This window comes from Lissotriton helveticus, chromosome 9 (genome assembly GCF_964261635.1).
Source record: "Lissotriton helveticus chromosome 9, aLisHel1.1, whole genome shotgun sequence".
Lineage (NCBI taxonomy): Eukaryota > Metazoa > Chordata > Amphibia > Caudata > Salamandridae > Lissotriton > Lissotriton helveticus.
The window spans coordinates 119,557,458-119,575,392 of NC_136070.1; the positions used below are offsets into that span (position 1 = coordinate 119,557,458).

The following is a 17,935-nucleotide window of genomic DNA, read 5'->3' on the forward strand; positions in this document are numbered from 1 at the left end:
ATCATGTGCTAAAATCATGGGCAAAATTGCAATGTGACTATACAATGTGAAGCTCGTTGTAGGTGGTCATCAACTTTCATTGCAATGATTGTGTGCGAAAAGTGCAAATGCGCGTGGATCCTCAAATACATCATGTGCACGGTACACATGTAAGTGTTATAAGGCCTCTAATTTCCATCCTATATCCTATACATTAATTTCAAGATGTTAACTGTCATCAAAACTCCAATAAGACCATACAATGTGACTCATTAAAAATGTTCATCTGATTACTTAGCAGCAGTTGTGCGCAAGAAGTACAAATGTGCATAAGTCCTCAACTGCCTGGCTAACGTCTTGTGCAAGGTGCACATGTAAACTAAGTATTACAAGACCTCAAGTCCCTGTCCGATCTCGTGTACCTTAATACCAGAATGTTATCAGTTATCTATTTCATGGTTCAAAGTCATGTGCAAATAGCAGGTGTAGTTATCTTCTATTTCATGGTTAAAAGCCGTATGAAAATAGCCTACGTATTTGTCACTCTGCTGCTAAAACAACAATCCTATGAGCACTGTGTTTGATTTTGATAATAGTAAACAAAGTTTCTGCAGAAATCTGGCTGCCTTACATGAGGTCTGTAGTGAGTGGCTATTTAGTAGTAGCATTATGCCTGGCCGACAAGATCTCACTTGGAAGGAACAGAATGCATAAAGTAAATAATGCCTCCTCAAATAGTTCACAGCTGGACAAATACACACTAGGTGTATGAGGGATTCTTCCGCCTGTTCACAAAGTCTGCAAAGCATGGTTGCCATGATTGTTTCCATGTTGGGACCTGGTCTTTTGATGTAAAAGCTCCCAACCTAATCAAAGGAAGCTGATACTGGATTGATGTAGTTATATGCTGGGCAAGATACGGCTGGGGCGATTGAGTCTCATATGTAGATAAAACCATCCAGCCATGTTTTTTCTTTGATAAAGCAGCTTTGTCCATTATTCAAGCTTTTTGTTTTGCAGCGTTGTTGACTATTTTTTTGAATGCAGTAAAACTATAGTCGGTGTCCCAGGCGTCATGCATGTCAAGCATTGTTAATGCTTGTTCGAGTACGGTACGCAAGACTGTTGTTCCTTTGGGTTGGTTCTTCAATTCTGTCCAACAATACCCCAACACGGAATCCTCTTGTGCTGCTTTTAATTTACAGCACATTTTTATTATTGCAGCTTGTAGGATGGGCTGTTGATTTGATAACCTGAATTCCAAGCAAACTTGAGCTTGTGACGTGACCTGCAGAATCCGGAAAATTTGTTTAAATAGGCCTGATTGCTGGAGATTCAGGATGTTGCCGTCTTGGCCTTTGAATAGTTAGGAGCCATAAGTAAGAGTTAGGAGAAACTTGGCAACTAGGACTTTTAGTAGACAGGAGTTTGATGGACATTTTAATTTCAGTTTTAACATGTTTAATGTGAAACGAAGTATGTTTGCTTGAGCTTTTCTGGAGTTTACGTGTTCTTTAAGCATGAACCTTGTGTCGATCACTACTCCCAGGTATTTGTAGGAGTCACACTGCTTTATTCTATTTCCTTCTGCGTACCACTGGTATTTTTTCCTGTTGGGCCATGTGTCTGCTGAGAAACAAAGGCCTCAGTTCCAGCACGAGTCCGGCCCAGAAGGGTCTTGGCCCAACTCATAACAGCTACAAAGAAGCTGGGCCTTGCTCTGGCGGGTACTTCGAAATAGTACAAATCTGACTTTACGGTGTGAGACCCTCCCAAAATTGAGATCACTATTTAACACCTTTGCAGCGGGGGTAATTCCCCCGCTGTGCTGGGGGGGGAGGGGGGTGCGCACAGCACCCCGTGCTCATGACGAGCTCAGCTCGTCATGAGGCACAGTGCTCGTGTGCTCATGACGAGCTGAGCTAATCATGACCACATCTGTTTCCGTGGAACATTCAGCACAGATGGGTAATTATCCCCACGTGTGAGCGTTCCACGGCTCATGAAAAGCTCAGCACGTCATGAGCACATGAGCACCGTGCCTCATGATGAGCTGAGCTCGTCATTAGCATAGAAGGTGATAAAAAAGTCACATGGGAGTCTGCAGAGGCAGACTTGCACTCGTGCAAAAATCTCTCAGCCTCCAGAAGAAACGACACCAGAGATTTCTGGGGACTGGTGAATCATGCCACAGGCTGCTCCCATCAATCTAGAACATCTTGGAAGCCTCCTAAAGTATTTATCTCAAGGAAATGGATGAGGACCCAAAGTCATCACAAGGGTACCATGAAACTGGGACGTCAAGCCTGGAGGCAGTATGTCCAGTAAGTCGCATCTCTTCAGGAGAGGTGGAAAAATATAATCAATACCGGTCACTGGGACAATGCCCCGGAACTCAACAGCTTACCACAAGCAATTTTTAAACAGAATCAATATTATTGGGCCAAACATCGTCTTATACAACCATGTCCTCATTCTCCAGGTAATTCCAGACAGCTGGCGGGAATTGATCTTGGCCCCAATCTATAAAGCACAGAAGACTACACTACCTCTCAACTACCGATTAATTACCCTAATGGATGGGGAGGCATAATATTTTGCCAAATGTCTGCTCGTTTAGTTGACAGTCTGGTCTGAAATAGCCACATTGGTACTAGTGAACTAGAACAGTTTCATCAAAAGAACAGGCACAACCACAAACATCCTAATGCCTGCCCTGCTAAACGACCAAGCCAGGCGCATCTCCTCAAATCTACACTGTTATGTGGACTTTCTCTGTGCCTTTGAGGCCTACAGAGTAACATCTTGAGTTGTGGAACCTCCCCTCTTCTCCTGAAAGCCATTCAATTCTTGTATACCAATACATACACAAGGGTAAGGCTAGGGAAAGGTTCATCAGTCTTGAAGCAAAACCTACGATTGCAACCCAATATTTAAAATAAGGCCCTGGGGAGTTGATGGTCCCCGGGGCTCAAAGAGCCTCAGGAGGGGAGCGCCTGTAAAATGACCACATGCCCCCAGGACCTGGTCCACCCAGGTTTCTTCAAAAACAAATGTGGAAGAAAGCATTTTTTTAAGGCACTGCGATATTCACAAATATTTGGTGAATTAAAAAAATAGCTTTTTTCTCCTGGGACCCCAAGACCAAGGCTTGGGGGATCAGGGTTTATCCACCCACACCCCTTTCTTTTTTTCACTTTTTTTGGGACTTGGCTGAAGCCGAGTCTGAAGATGGCTGCCAACACTTCCTGGTTGAAGTGTCAGCAGCCAGAGCTCAGCAGATCTGTGCACAAGCTGGTCATTATTCAAGGTCGTATTTTGGATTTTTTTTAAATATCTGGAAAACTATGGGACGGATTTATACCAAATAACAAAAATCACGATCTGTGTCCCAAAAGCTAGCTTTCTGTCAATTGTTGTGTAATTCAATCCAGTGGTTAGGCCTGCAGGGGTGTCTAAACAGACCCTCCAGGATTTCGCAGTTTGCCGCAAAATCTGCACTTTTGTAAAAATGCAGCGATTTTTACAAAAGTGCCCACAAAATCGGCACTTTTGTAAAAATTTCACTATTTTTACAAAAGTGCCGCGAAATTAAAGGGTAGTAGCTGCCGGCCCAGGCTGAAGGAGGGGCTACAAATGCTCAGGCTCTATGGTTTAATGCACAGTATGCCCAAAAGAACCAGGATATTTAATATGTGAGGAAAGTACCTGATTCATTTAAGTTATCCATGTCACTATTTAAAAAAAAATCCGTTTTACCTTCTATGCTGGCGACTTGCGCCTTTCGTAGTTGGTATGAGTGTGCAGCATCAACAATAATTTAATAAAGTTATTTGCCTGGTTGTAGTTATTTTAACACTTGTTGAAACGTATGTAGAATTGTACATTTACACACGTTTTAATTGTGGGATTCACTTTTTAACCTACATAAAATAAATTATATTTAGCTTGAACAGTAATTTGGTCAATTAGATGCGCAGTGCTGATCCCGAGAGCCAGCATCAAGCACGAGTATCTCAGTCAATAGTCGTTGTCTTACTTCCCTATACAGACCCTACAGGATTTCACAATTTCAGGCTGAAAATGAATGATTATGAGTAAAATAAAGTGCCGCAAAAATGCCGCTAAATTCCCATATGTGTGACGCTAAATTCCCATATGTGTGACGCTAAATTTGCGAATCCATGTCACTATATCCTGGGGGGTCTGGGCCAGACACTGTTGGGTCATGCTGCATTTTTTGTCCCCTCTATGGGTTAGTCAAGACTTGGTCAATCTTCAGGATAAGTTTTAAAAGTGAATTCATTTTATTGATCACTTTTCAAGTAGATTAATTTATTGGTGCCCATGTCATTTCTAAAAAAAAAAGCACATCTGTGTGTGTTACAGTGGCTTTACAATTATTTACTGAAATTACAAAATATAGGTCTTACATTTTTTTTTTTAAAAGGATCTGCAAAACTTGGCTTGAAGTATATTATAGTCATAACCCAAAGTAAAAAAACTACCAAAATTGGTCAGTAACTTGGAGCTACGCAAACACCAATACACCACATACGATCTTGCACATGGCAGATGACAACACATCCGACATCATCCGGTTCATTGGTAACATAAATCACATTGGAATCCATAACATCTTTACTAGAAAAGAAACTGCACGGGGGTAGCACCCATGCAACCAAGTAGATAGATGCCCATATACAAAATACCCACGGTAATACATTCTAAGCTTTCATCAGGTCTTAACCGCAGACTCCACCAGGCACAGCTTTCTGCAGTCTAGAGCAAGCCTTAGATTTCACTGTCAGTAAAATGATGCTATATCACAACTGTTATTTTTCATGTCAAATGTGTAAAGAAAATAAACTAACAATACACATCCTCACAGACATGGTCATCTGTGTATGTAGATAATAGAAGCAGGGTCATTACACTTACTGCCAATACTCATCTACTTTGACATTAAATTGTAGCTGGCAGGCTACTGCACCACAGTGTTGAACCAAGTAATCTTGTGATGGACACAAATAGAAACAAGACTGTATTCCCACTCAGAACAATCAGATGTGAAAAAGAGAAATTGATTGTGCCTTCTGTGAGGTCATCCATGATATCAAGGGTGATTTACATGTCACAATTGATAATACCAATGTTATTGTGATTTCCGTACATTATGAGCAGTGCATTGGGAGAGATTATTGTTGCATAGTTTAATATAATCTACAAATAAAAGGGAATTTCGGGGGGGGGGGGGGGGGTTATGTTTTTTTCCAAACACTTTTGTTGTAATCCGTGTAAACATCCATATTGTCCCTGTACAAATATTTTGAGCGTAGATTTCCATGTTTTTGTTAGGATATACCTAGGTCCCTACTCAATATATCCACCTCGCACAAGTTAGGGCTCTTTGGCCTTGCACTCGACTGTGTCTGCCTCTTCCAGGTGCTCCCCAGCCATGGAGCCGATCCAAAACTTTAAATTACTGACAAGTGAAGGAGAACTTGAGTTATAATTCCCGCAAAGCACTATTCGGTCCACATAGTATAATGTCACATGTGACATCACAAAGGACATCAAAACAAACAATACACATGCAATATAAATTCATGTTGTGGTACCCGAGCCATTTTAATACTTTGTCAGTTATATTTGTTGGTTATATTAGAACATTTATTTATTTATTTTATTTAGAAAGTTTTATATAGCGCTAACGTGACCCTTGGGTATCAGAGCGCTTCACAGACAATTATACATACTGTCGATAGGTGATTGACATAACATAATATTACCATATAATATCATAGTGAGGTAGATCATTGTCGAGTGGCTTAATTCACATAACATAGCATTACAATACTATAATGAGTGGTAGATAAGTGTCGAGTTATATAGTAAATATTTCCTATTGTCATGAGGTAGGTTAGGTGTTCGTCGAGGTATAGAAAAGGAAAAGCCTAGAATACATAGTGCTGTTCTGTGGTAATGTACTTACATAACGTAGACATTGCCTCATAATATATTGATTGAGGTAGAAGTGCCGAGGCTTAATTCACCTAACCTAACATTACAACTTAATATAGCGGGGCTCAAATTTGTTCCCCATCGCTATGCGGTAAGGAGGACGGTGGCAGTGTCTCCCGACCCGCTGACGCCTAAGCTGCGAGCAAATGTCTGATGCACATGAATTTTAAAACTTGATTGAATTGAATCTGGTAACTGACTGATTTTAAAGCGCCGGATTTTAACATTGTTTACTGTTTATTGATATTTGCTGTGTGTTATAGCGCCGCTATAGCGCCGCTAATAGAGATAACATCCCTCAGGGCAAAACTCAAAAGCAACTTAGCCTGGGCTCGATCACCTGTCCTGCCCGCCCCGGTCCGACTCGGCAACCAGTGCCGTTGAGCGGAGGGCGGGTCAGGCAGAGCCAGGCCACTTCCTACATCGAGCGGTTAGCGCTCCAGTTGATGCGCGCTGAGGAGTACTTAGGCAGCGAGGAGCAGGCGGGAATCGCGGTAAGGAGGACGGTGGCAGTGTCTCCCGACCCGCTGATGCCTAAGCTGCGAGCAAATGTCTGATGCACATGAATTTTAAAACTTGATTGAATTGAATCTGGTAACTGACTGATTTTAAAGCGCCGGATTTTAACATTGTTTACTGTTTATTGATATTTACTGTGTGTTATAGCGCCACTATAGCGCCGCTAATAGAGATAACATCCCTCAGGGCAAAACTCAAAAGCAACTTAGCCTGGGCTCGATCACCTGTCCTGCCCGCCCCGGTCCGACTCGGCAACCAGTGCCGTTGAGCGGAGGGCGGGTCAGGCAGAGCCAGGCCACTTCCTACATCGAGCGGTTAGCGCTCTAGTTGATGCGCGCTGAGGAGTACTTAGCCCCCTCGTCACAGAAAGCGCACAGCGGTCGCGCGCAGCGAAGCGCCTGAGACGCGCCAGAGAGAAGCCCGTCTGCGCCCGTCCGCGACAGGACGGGACCAGGGGCCATGGCAGACCCCGCTAGTACACATAAGGTTATTAGATTAAGTTACACCTCACGGGCTTTAACAACTGTGCGTGATAACCTGTGTGTATCTATCTGTCCAAATTACCACCACTGTAGTCCTGAAGGACCTTTTACATGTAGACATTGCCACCATCAGTTTACGCTATACAAAGACTCTTCCTCCATACAACAAATTACCAAACACCACCCTGTTGTACTTCAGGGAGGAATTAACTTATTATGTAATGTACGATCTTTGGCCAAGCACTATATTGAAGTTTGGGATCTTATTTCTACTTATAGGCCAGACATGTGTTTTTTAACGGAGACATGGCTAAAACCCCACTCTTCTCTGGCCATTACGCTTGGCATACCGGATGGCTATAATATAGCAAGATTAGATAGACCCTTAAAAACCGGTGGGGGTATAGCTATTGTATTTAAAGACAGTATTTTAGTTTCTGTTCTTGATCAAATTTGTAATATGGATTTTGAAATGTTGATTTTTAGGTTCGGCTCAACGGCCAAACACTGTAGGAAAGGTGCTCTGGTCTATCGCCCCCCAGGCCCTATGAGGAACATATCTAAACAGTTATTGGAAGCACTGGCTCCCCATGTATGTTCAGATAAAGATTTTTTGTTGGTTGGAGACTTCAATATCCATAGTGAAGAAACCAACAATAGTGAGGTACAATCTTTTTTGGCCGATTTATCCCTAATGGGACTAAAACAGTGTAACTCTGGCCCGACTCACCAAGCAGGACATACTTTGGACATGATTATATCTAATTTTTCTGGAATCGAATGTCAGCCTCCCTTGCCATGCCTTTGGACAGATCATTTTGTGCTCGAATTTTTATGCCTGAGAGGGCTGTTTGTTCCATTTCTACGGTGCAAATTCCATCTAAACGGAGGCAATGGCATAAAATTTCTAACACCAACTTTCAAAGGGAATATTGTCCTCCTTCTATTCAGCCCACAGATGATATAAACTCTGCCCTCACACAGTGGAACTCAGCCATTGAAACCACAGTACACCTAATTGCCCTGTTAAAAACTTTTAAACAGCGTTTAGCGAGAAAACAAGAGGTCTGGTTCTCGGAAGAACTACGTAACCTCAAACAGAGGGCTCGAAAGACAGAAAAAACATGGAGGAAGTCCCATCTGGATGATGATAAAATCAACTATCAAAAGGCTTTGAGTGTATATCACAAAGCTATAAGATCTGCACGCAAGAACTATGTCACCACCCAGTTGGAGGCAGCTGGTAATGACACCAAAGTTCTATATCAGATTGTTAATACTTTCTTAAAACCTTCAGCATGTGAGAGCATAGATATGGCGTCCCAACATCTTTGTGACAGTATATCACACTTTTTCACTGAAAAAATTGATGCCATTTATGACAAAATAAAGGCACTCACCCCTGTTAGGACTGATCCAGAAAATATAACCACCGTGCCTATTACGCCTACTAATCTGCATTCATTTATGGAGTTCCCTGAAATTACCCTACAAGAGGTTCTGAAGTTGTCTATGGATATCAAAAGTGGGAGTCCGGCAGATCTTCTCCCAGCTAGGCTCATGGGGCTTCTGGGGACAACCCTCGGTTCTGATATCCAGAAACTTGTAAATCTCTCACTTAACACCGCAAAAAGTCCCTCAGGAATGGAAAATGGCCTTGGTCAGATCTATTCGGAAAAATACATCACTCCCTTGGACCAATATGTCCAATCTGAGACCAATTTCCTTGTTACCTTTTTTGGGGAAAATTATTGAGAAACATACCAACAAACATCTCTCAACCTACCTGGAGCATTCTAACAGCCTCGATCCATCACAGTCAGGTTTCAGGCCAAAATACAGCACTGAAACGGCCTTGCTGTCGATAACGGACGATCTACGTATGTACCAGGACAATGGTTTTTCAGTTGTCCTGGTGCTACTGGATTTATCTGCAGCGTTCGATACTATATCTCATAACATCTTGATCGAACGCCTGTCTGTGAGTGGAATCGGTGGTAGGGCACTGGACTGGATCAAAAGCTTCCTCTCGAACCGCACCCAACGTGTCATCATGGGTGATTTTAGATCAGAAGAGGTTAAAATCACCAAGGGGGTCCCACAAGGATCGTGCTTAAGTCCGACCCTATTTAACACCTACGTGGCCCCCTTGGCAGAAATAACTAGAGCTTTTGGTTTTAGCCCAGTGTCATACGCTGATGATACGCAGCTACTTTTCCCTTTTAAACATCTTACCCCTGAGATCATACAATCTTTCTCTGATGGGATGAAGGCAGTAGCGCGATGGATGTCCTGTAATTTTCTACAATGTAATGTTGGGAAAACAGAGGTGATGCTCTTTGGGAAAGCCAACATCCAATGGTCTCCTGATTGGTGGCCTCTAGACCTAGGCCCAGTCCCTGAACCCAAATCTACAATTAAGAATTTGGGAGTACGGCTGGAACCTGAGCTGACCATGAAACAGAATGTTAATGTAACAGTGGGATCTTGCTTCCACGTGATAGGTCTTCTCCGCAGGATATTTCCTTTTCTGCCTGACTCTTACAGAAGAACCTTAGTCCAGGCTTTGGTGATCAGCCGTCTAGATTACTGCAACGGTCTTTTAGCAGGAGCTAATGAAGAGGTTCTTGACCGTTTGCAGGTAATACAGAATACTGCGGTTAGATTGGTGCTTAATGCACCCCCCAGATCCCCATCTAAGCCTTTATTGCGTAAACTCCATTGGTTGCCCATACGTCTACGAGTCAAGTTTAAGACTTGCTGTATCATTCATAAAAGTCTCCACGATTTAGGACCTGAATATCTGTCTACTAAATTTGCTCCATATAACCCCATTCGTACCCTTAGATCCAGCCAGCAGCTGTTGTTAAAAGTACCTAAAATCAACAAGACCAGACTTGGCGGCAGGGCCTTGTCGGTAGTGGGTCCCACATATTGGAACATGCTCCCTCTATCATTAAGGCAATGTTCTGATCATCTGCTTTTCAGAAAAAAATTGAAAACGTTCCTGTTTAGTCTAATTAGCTAATTTAGCTTATTGTTCCCTACAATCATAGTTTTTAATTTTACTGCTATTGCTACAGTTCCATCAGATTAGACGCCAGAAGCGCGGAAATACTCCTTCGGGAGTCGATTCATAGCGCTATACAAACCTGCAATAAATATTGAGTGAGGTAGATAAGTGTAGAGCTATATAATAAATCTTTCCCGCTGGGATGCGGAGGTATAGACTGAAGAAATGTCCTGGCATATATATACTACGATTTGTAAGGGATAGCCTGTGTTCCTGTCTAGAATGTTCTGCATTGACCTTAAACAGTGTATCCTTCATCCCGGTTCCGGGACTCAATCACCTACAGTTCTCGTGGTGTCTTCATTATGTCAGGAACTTACTCATTAGGAAGATCTTAGTTTCTCGTTTGAATGTTGTTGTGTTTGTAATTTTTCTGATATTTGGCGGGAGCGAGTTCCATATTCTGGGGGCTGCCCCTGTGAAAGCTCTGTTGTACGTTTTCTTTTTCCTGAAGATGGGTGGTTTCAGCATTAGCAGATTGGCGCTCCTTACCGGTCTTCCTCCTCCAGACAGCTCGATCTTCTGGGCCAAGTATCTAGGTGTTCTGTAATGAAGGGCTTTGTGGGTGACACATGCCATTTTGAATTGGATTCTGGGTTCGTATTGTAGCCAGTTTAAAGTTTTTAGATGCGGGGAGATATGGTCGAATTTCCTCGATCCGGTTATAAGTCTTGCTGCCGCATTGAGGCATGCTTTCAACGGAGCCGTGGAGATGTTTGGAAGGCCTGCTAAGGTTGTACACCCGTATTCAATCCTTGAGATTACTAATGATTGTATTGCTAGTTTGAGATCTGCCGATGAGATAAATGGTTTCACTTTCCTTAGGTAGTTCAGGTGAAAGCGAGCATTCTTTGCCATTGAGTTTATGTGCCCTTTCATGTCTAGGTTCTTGTCTAATGTGATTCCTAATGATTTCGCTGAGTATACTAGTGTAGGGGTACAACTTAACGCTGTGATCAGTCTGGTCCATTCTTCCGCTTCAGAATATTTCTTAGAAGGTGAGATCAATAGGAATTCCGTTTTTTGTGCATTGAGCTTCAGGTGATTACTTGTAAGCCAAATTAGTGCCTTTTTTAATGCCTCATTCATTAACTTGATGTCTTCCAGGGATTCTATCTTGATGTATATTTGCGTGTCATCCGCGTACATGTGATAGGCTATGTTAGCGTTTCGGAGGGTTTCTGTCAGAGGTTCGACGTACAAGTTAAAAAGAGCGGGTGATAGTGTCGATCCTTGGGGGACTCCGATTGAATTCGGACATGATGTGGATAGTGTCTGGTTGACCCAAAATCTTTGTGATCTGTTGTGAAGGAAGGATTCAAACCATTTCAACACCGCAATGTTGAGAGCTCCACGGAAGACAACAGAGTAGCTCTGGGCTTATAATGGCTGGTATCAGTCCAGAGCGCCAACATTCAAATGTTTGTCTATCTGTTTTTCCCTTTTTAATTTAGAATATTCTACCCTTAGTTGGTGAAACGTTCTAATAGCCTTGTCTTGGGTTATACCAGTTGTTAAAGGCCCTCTCCTTAATTATAGGCTCTTGCCTGCGGCTTGGGTCCATACCTCTGGTCTAGGGCTTTTAACAACCGGTAGAGTGAAGATGTTCACCCCATACATAGTTCTCCGAAAGAAACCATTATTTGAAAAAGGCAATTGACATCACCAGAAGGTGTGACTCCAACGTCTTCTTCAGATTCCCCCAGCTCAATGACCTTCTAGAGTCCTTATTCCCCCAGATTCAACATGATATAGCTTGTGACATAAATGTAAGGCGTCCTGAAAAAAACACTGTTAGACCTGGCATCCTTGGCATTGGTTTCCCCTGTATTTTTGCTTTTTGTAGCGCTTCATATAGCACGCCTCGTTTCCAGAGTCTGGAAATAGCAAGTGCTATTATCCAGGTCATGGGACTCCTGTTTCCAACCTCAGAAGAATGTAAGGCTGAGTTGGCTTTGCTATTATGCAATCATATAAACTCCAAATGCACGTGGATGTGGGCAGTGAGCGTTGAATTAACTTCCGGAGTGATGCATGGGAGTCCTGAGCACAGCTGCATTGTTCCAGGTCCTCCGTCACCCGTCATACTCTGACATTCTAAAAGTACTTGTACGTGTGCAAAATTTCTAAATATTAACACACATATATCATATACAGTATTTTGTATAAGAGAGACCCCCACTCCCCACCCCGGGGCCAGATGATGAAAATGTGTTCGGCCCCACAGGAGTACAACAGCTGCATGGACTCCTGCAAGACTCCAGCAGGATCAGAAAGCCATTATAAAACAAGCATTAGAAAAGCAATAGGTCTCGCTTTTATGACGAGTTTGAGCCATTGGCATTGTAAATGACAATGCCTTTTATTTATGTGTTGGTTTTTAAAACATAAATGAAAGGCATTGTCATTTTACAATGCTTAAACTCTCGGAAATCCGAGACCTATTGCATTGCAAATGCTTGTTTTTAATGGTGTGTTGGACCTCGTTTTTGCTGGTCTAGATGCTTTGGGCAGTTTGCCACTGCTGTTCAGTGCCAAAGTGCAAGTGCTCCCTCCGTCAATTGTTGTCATGGATTAGTGGTTCCATTATTTGGCTAATTTGATTTACCACTAAGACCCTAGTACAGTGCACTGTGTGTGCCCAGTGACTGTAAATCAAATGCTGCTAGTGGGCTTGCAGCCGTGATTGTGCCACCCACACAAGCAGTCTTGCAAAAGGTTCTCAGACCTGCCATTGCAGTGTATGTTTGCAGTTTAGAACTGCCATGTCGACCTGGCAAGTACACTCACTTGCCAGGCCCTAACCTTCCCTTGTCGGATGTGAGCCACCCCTAAGGTAGGCCCAAGGTACCCCTGTGGGCAGTGTATGTGAAAGGTAGGACATGCCCTGATGTGTGTAGCATGTCCTGATAGTGAAATACTGCCAATTTTCGTTTTTCACTGTTGAAAGGCTATCTGTCTTATATGATAGAATGGGGAGTTTACTTATAACATCTTATAAGTTTAGCAGCCATGGGAACAATATAGGAACCTAGAGTTTGATATGCCTGAACTCGGAATACAAAGATGCATCTTTTGATAAGGATGCTTTTTATATTCGGAGTTTAAAAATAACACTTTTAGAAAGTGGCTATTTTTGTGCTTAGACCAGCGATAGCATAGATGAGCGCACTCCTTATGATTTTGGTTTAACATTTGTTTAAAAGGTAGGTGGTGCAGTTTGGTTAATCCTCCTGAGTATGAGGATGAGCCAATATCTGAAAGCCCTGTCCTCAGGTGCTGAGGGGCATCTCCAACTTGCACTCAATAAAAGAAAAGTAAATACATTGTCTGTTTCTCAATAAGTTCTTCTCAATACACTTTACAAATTTCCTTTGATTATCTCAACCTTGATATAAACCTCACAGTGATCCTCACTTGATGCCACAATATTTGTTGATACATATATTCACATGCCCAATGCATTTCGGGCAGTAGCCCTTCATCAGGGGCTTAGTTCTGCAACATAGAAGAAACTCGATTCCAGTACTGAAAAAGACAACATGCTAAAAAATAAAACACATCGAGATAATTGATGGTGCCATGTGTAAAAAGGAGTGGTGAATCCCGACATCCAATAGACACTGGTGATAATAAGCGAGAAAAATTCCTCATGCACAATATAACCAACGGGCGTTGGTGAATACATTCTAAAAGGGAAGTGAACGCGCTTCAATAAAGTTTTCATCGGAAAGAGTGCAATCACAGTTTGGAAGGTGAAAAAGTTAATGAGGTTGCCTAACTGTGGAAAACGTGAGATTAAGAACCCAACAGTCAGACTGAAAACGTGGAATGTGTTGGCTCTTTGTAAACGCTGTGAATTCAATGCGCATGCAGTAAAACATGCAAACGCCGTAATTTCTTACGTAATCGGTTCGGCAACATACAATTCACTGTGGGGATGGCTAAACACATGAAAAAGCAGGTTAGAACCACATGGTAACCGTTGTTAAATCAAGTGTATCGGTGTCATAGCAGAAAAGGCTAACCCGTGTTCAAACATGTGTGAAGAGCTGAAACCGTGTAATCTTTTAGGAAGGTGGAACCCAGAAGTGGAAAGTGAATACTGATAACAACGGGCTACCGTAGTGATTGATATAGAAAAATGACGCCACAAGTTCATGCTGAATGTTGTGCCTAAGCGGACATAGGCCAATAAAGGTTATACAAAAATCCAAGTGAACAACTAAAAGTGAACAGATAAGAATGCAGACACTAGATAAACAAAAAAGATATGCAAATGCTAAGCTTTACTTCAAACAATACAGTCATAATAAATAGTGGTGTGTATACATGATGCAAAAATTACGCTGTACTGAAAATGGATGCCAGCGTGACCACAAAGGCAAACTGAGAAAGTGACGGTCACCAAGACCTATAAACGAGTACCTAACTACAATAATTCACCAAAACATGTGTAAACAGGAAAAGTAAAGAATGTAACATTTCTTTGTATGCCATATACATTTTCAAAGGGTATTGCGGAACACCCTTCTGGAACAGAGTATAATTATAAAAAGCAGCTAAGGTCCATCAGTTCATTGAGTCCTTTGGGGTATACGGAGTATAGAAAATGAATCCAATATGTTTCTCTTTGCAAAAGAAATTGCATGTCGTCTCATCCCTGTTTTATTGGTACTTGTTCAAGGATCAAAAATCTCAATTGGCTAATGTTATGATGTAACAAGTGAAAGTGTTCAGCAACCGTAGACTTAAGATTTTGGGTGTGTATGTTGCTCTTCTGTTCATTCAGACGTACTCTCATTTTCCGCTCAGTCTTTCCCACATACTCTAGTCCGCATGGGCATTTCAACATGTATATAACCTTCTGGCGGTTATACGTGGCTGTCACTTTTAGTTTCATTTTTGTTTCTTGTTTGGGATGTCGTGTAGTATTCCCTTTGATAATGGAATTACAATTCCCGCAGTTCATGAAAAATGTCTTCTTTTTATCAATGGATTTAGTTACAATTAGTTTCAGATTTCTGGTCCGTAGGTACGCAAATCTTGGTTGTGAATCAAAAATGCCTTTGAAGTCCAATTCCGTACTCCGCATTGGCCAGCGGAAGGAGGAGTACTGCCCCTTTGCTGAATGCTGTCTGGGGTTGGCCTTCAGTAGCTGTTTCTACCAAGGAGAGGAACTGTGTGCTGTTCCAGACTTCTTAAACAGGGGGCAAGCTCTACTTCCAAGCCCTTGGAGATAATTTTCAAGCAGGATATACAAAGACTTCACCATCCCTCTGGGCACTATCTCTGGAACCGTTGGTTTCAGCTGCCGCAGAGGACAAGAGCAGCCAACTCTGTCACCGAGTCAGCCGCTGGTTCCTTGTCCTGAAGGCACTGCTGCTCTTTGAACTTCATCCCTGGTCTCACGGCGCCACTAAGCGACCGTCACTGAGCCGCTGCTTGCACCGCTTCCTGTGGGCACCGCAGTCCGCACCACCTCGTTTCACACTACCTGGACCTCACCGACACTGTCGCTGCCCGCCCGAACATCAACCGGCTCTGTCGCCTGCACCATGACCTGCCAGCACTGCATCGAGCACTGCCTCACTCCACAGCGCAGCCTTGGTCTCACCAATGCCATTGGAGGACCATCACCAAGCCGCTGACTGCACCATGCCGTGAGGAAGCCACACGCTGTACCGCTTCCACTTCACCCGCAACCGTAACGGTTGCCCCCCACCGACTCGTATCCACAGGTCCAGCCACAATGAGAAAGGTACTGTCTACAAGTCTGTCGACGCTACAGCTGACCAGTACTGATGCAGTCAGCTGGAACTGTTAGACTCGTTTACAGCATCACGGTAGCCCCAGACAGAGCTACTGACTTAGAAGATCTGTGTTTTTAAGCTAATTCTGCAATTTGAAGGTTAACTTGTAAAATACCTATTTCTCCAGTATTGTATGTAGGACTTTTTTTTTTTGTTGATTTAAGATTTGCTATTTTTCTAAACAGGTGTGCTGTACATTTGTAGTGTTTTCACTGTCTTACTGTATGCTTGCACACATGCTTTACACACTACCTCTGAGATAAGCCGGTCTGCTTGTGCCAAGCTACCAACGGGGAGACCAGGATTTTTTTTTAAGCGTATCCCCCTTACCCTGACTAGGAAGAAGGGTCCCTACTTGGACAAAGGTGCAAACCATTGCTAACTAGAGACCCCCATTTCTAACAAACATCAACAGAAAGTCACATCATAACACATAGTCCTTGACAACGGCTATAACACTATATTTCACATTTTAAAACATGTATATTTATTTTTTACTACTCAATAAGTTCAAAGGAAAAAGAAAATGACTTACAGTTTGCATCTTCGGTGCACAAGCCTTGCTTACAGTTCCAATGAGCTTTTCAACTTTCTGAAGGCTCAGACCAGTCACTTTCATCAGATCCAGAAATGACATACACAACATGTCCTAAAGGATAAAAAGCCAGCTAGTTGAAAGGTTCATTGGAGAAACAGTTTCTCAAAAATTTCACATTTCATACACATATTGACTCCCACTGTCCAAGCCACATGCTTCATACGTCGGTATGGTATTTGGAGAAAACCCATTTCTAATTCACATATATCAAGGACCTCATCATCAATGCAATTTGAGGGAAAGGGAACTAGATGTTAAACTTGTTCTGTTATTCACTTTGATAGCTGCTTTTTGATGTCCCAATGCCTTTGAAGAAGATAATTCGAAAAAGGTAATCTATTGACACAGATGTGCATTGTTCTGTGAATGTTTTTTATCTAGACATCACTTTTGATACCCAGATTCCAGAGTTAACTCATCATGAAAGATGAAATTACCAGACAGTTAATGATTTTGGAGTCATATTATTTCTACTAACAAGGTAGATATCCATTGCTCTTTCATTTCCACAAAGGGGCTGGATTTCACACAAACACTTCCTTTGATCCACCACTGACTTCTTGAACTACATGTCCTCTCTGCCAATGCTCGTCGACAATAAAGTTGCCTTAGCTCGCCTTTATGGTGCTCTGCCAAACTCTTTGCTGCCTAGACATCAAGTTCACACAACATTGAGGAATTGGGTGGCAGGGAGACATGGTCGATCCTTTGTACCCGTTTCTAAATATACTGCATTACAATGAAAAATTTATCACAACACCCTCCAGTAATATTACAGATAAACTGATTTTGGAGAGCAAGACTCTTTCGATCAACAAATCAAAGCAAACCTGTGGTCTTGGTGGGGCCTTCTTCTAAGATTTGTATAATGAAAACCACAGAAAAGCTACAGAGGAATCTGGAGTCCACTGGCTTTTCAAACAATTGGGATATCTGATGCCACTGAACGTGACCCCCAAATTCACACTATTGCCACAAGCCTCTTTTTATAGACTAATTTATTCTAAAGGACAATGAGGTGCCTGGACCCACAACAAGGTTAAGAACAACTAATTCACCATACATACAGGAAAAAATAATATGATATCAATGAGGCATAAGGTGAATACTGACAGAAGAGTGAGAAAATAGATTAGAAAACCAAGATTGGTCTCCATTTAGTGGTTTTCCAAAAACTAGTACCTCTGCCTATTTGAAACATCATAGGCATTTGACCTCAAAAACAATCCAAATGCAAAAATCATTTCAGGAAGAAAAAAGCTCACATTCTCTTTTTGTATAAGGAAGGGAAACCATCAATTAACCACAGCTTATTCAATTTTGAGCCCTCTCAGTTTTCCCTGGGTTGCTTGTATTCACCGAAACACAAGCAAACCCAGACCAGTTTCATCCTAGTTGGTGCTCATCAGGACATGGGTCCTGTGCACAATGTATGACTGGAACCGAG

The 17,935-nt window shown here is 42.3% G+C and overlaps 1 protein-coding gene across 2 annotated transcripts in view; it reads right to left on the reverse strand.

Moving 5' to 3' along the window:
* RAD51B (RAD51 paralog B) overlaps nucleotides 1-17,935 on the reverse strand; it is a 202,461-nt gene that overhangs the window by 179,183 nt on the left and 5,343 nt on the right. For both annotated transcript variants that reach the window (XM_078662007.1, XM_078662006.1), the window contains exon 2: nucleotides 16,426-16,539. In XM_078662007.1, coding sequence (XP_078518133.1) covers nucleotides 16,426-16,539 — 114 coding nt within the window. The remainder of the gene's footprint in view (nucleotides 1-16,425; nucleotides 16,540-17,935) is intronic.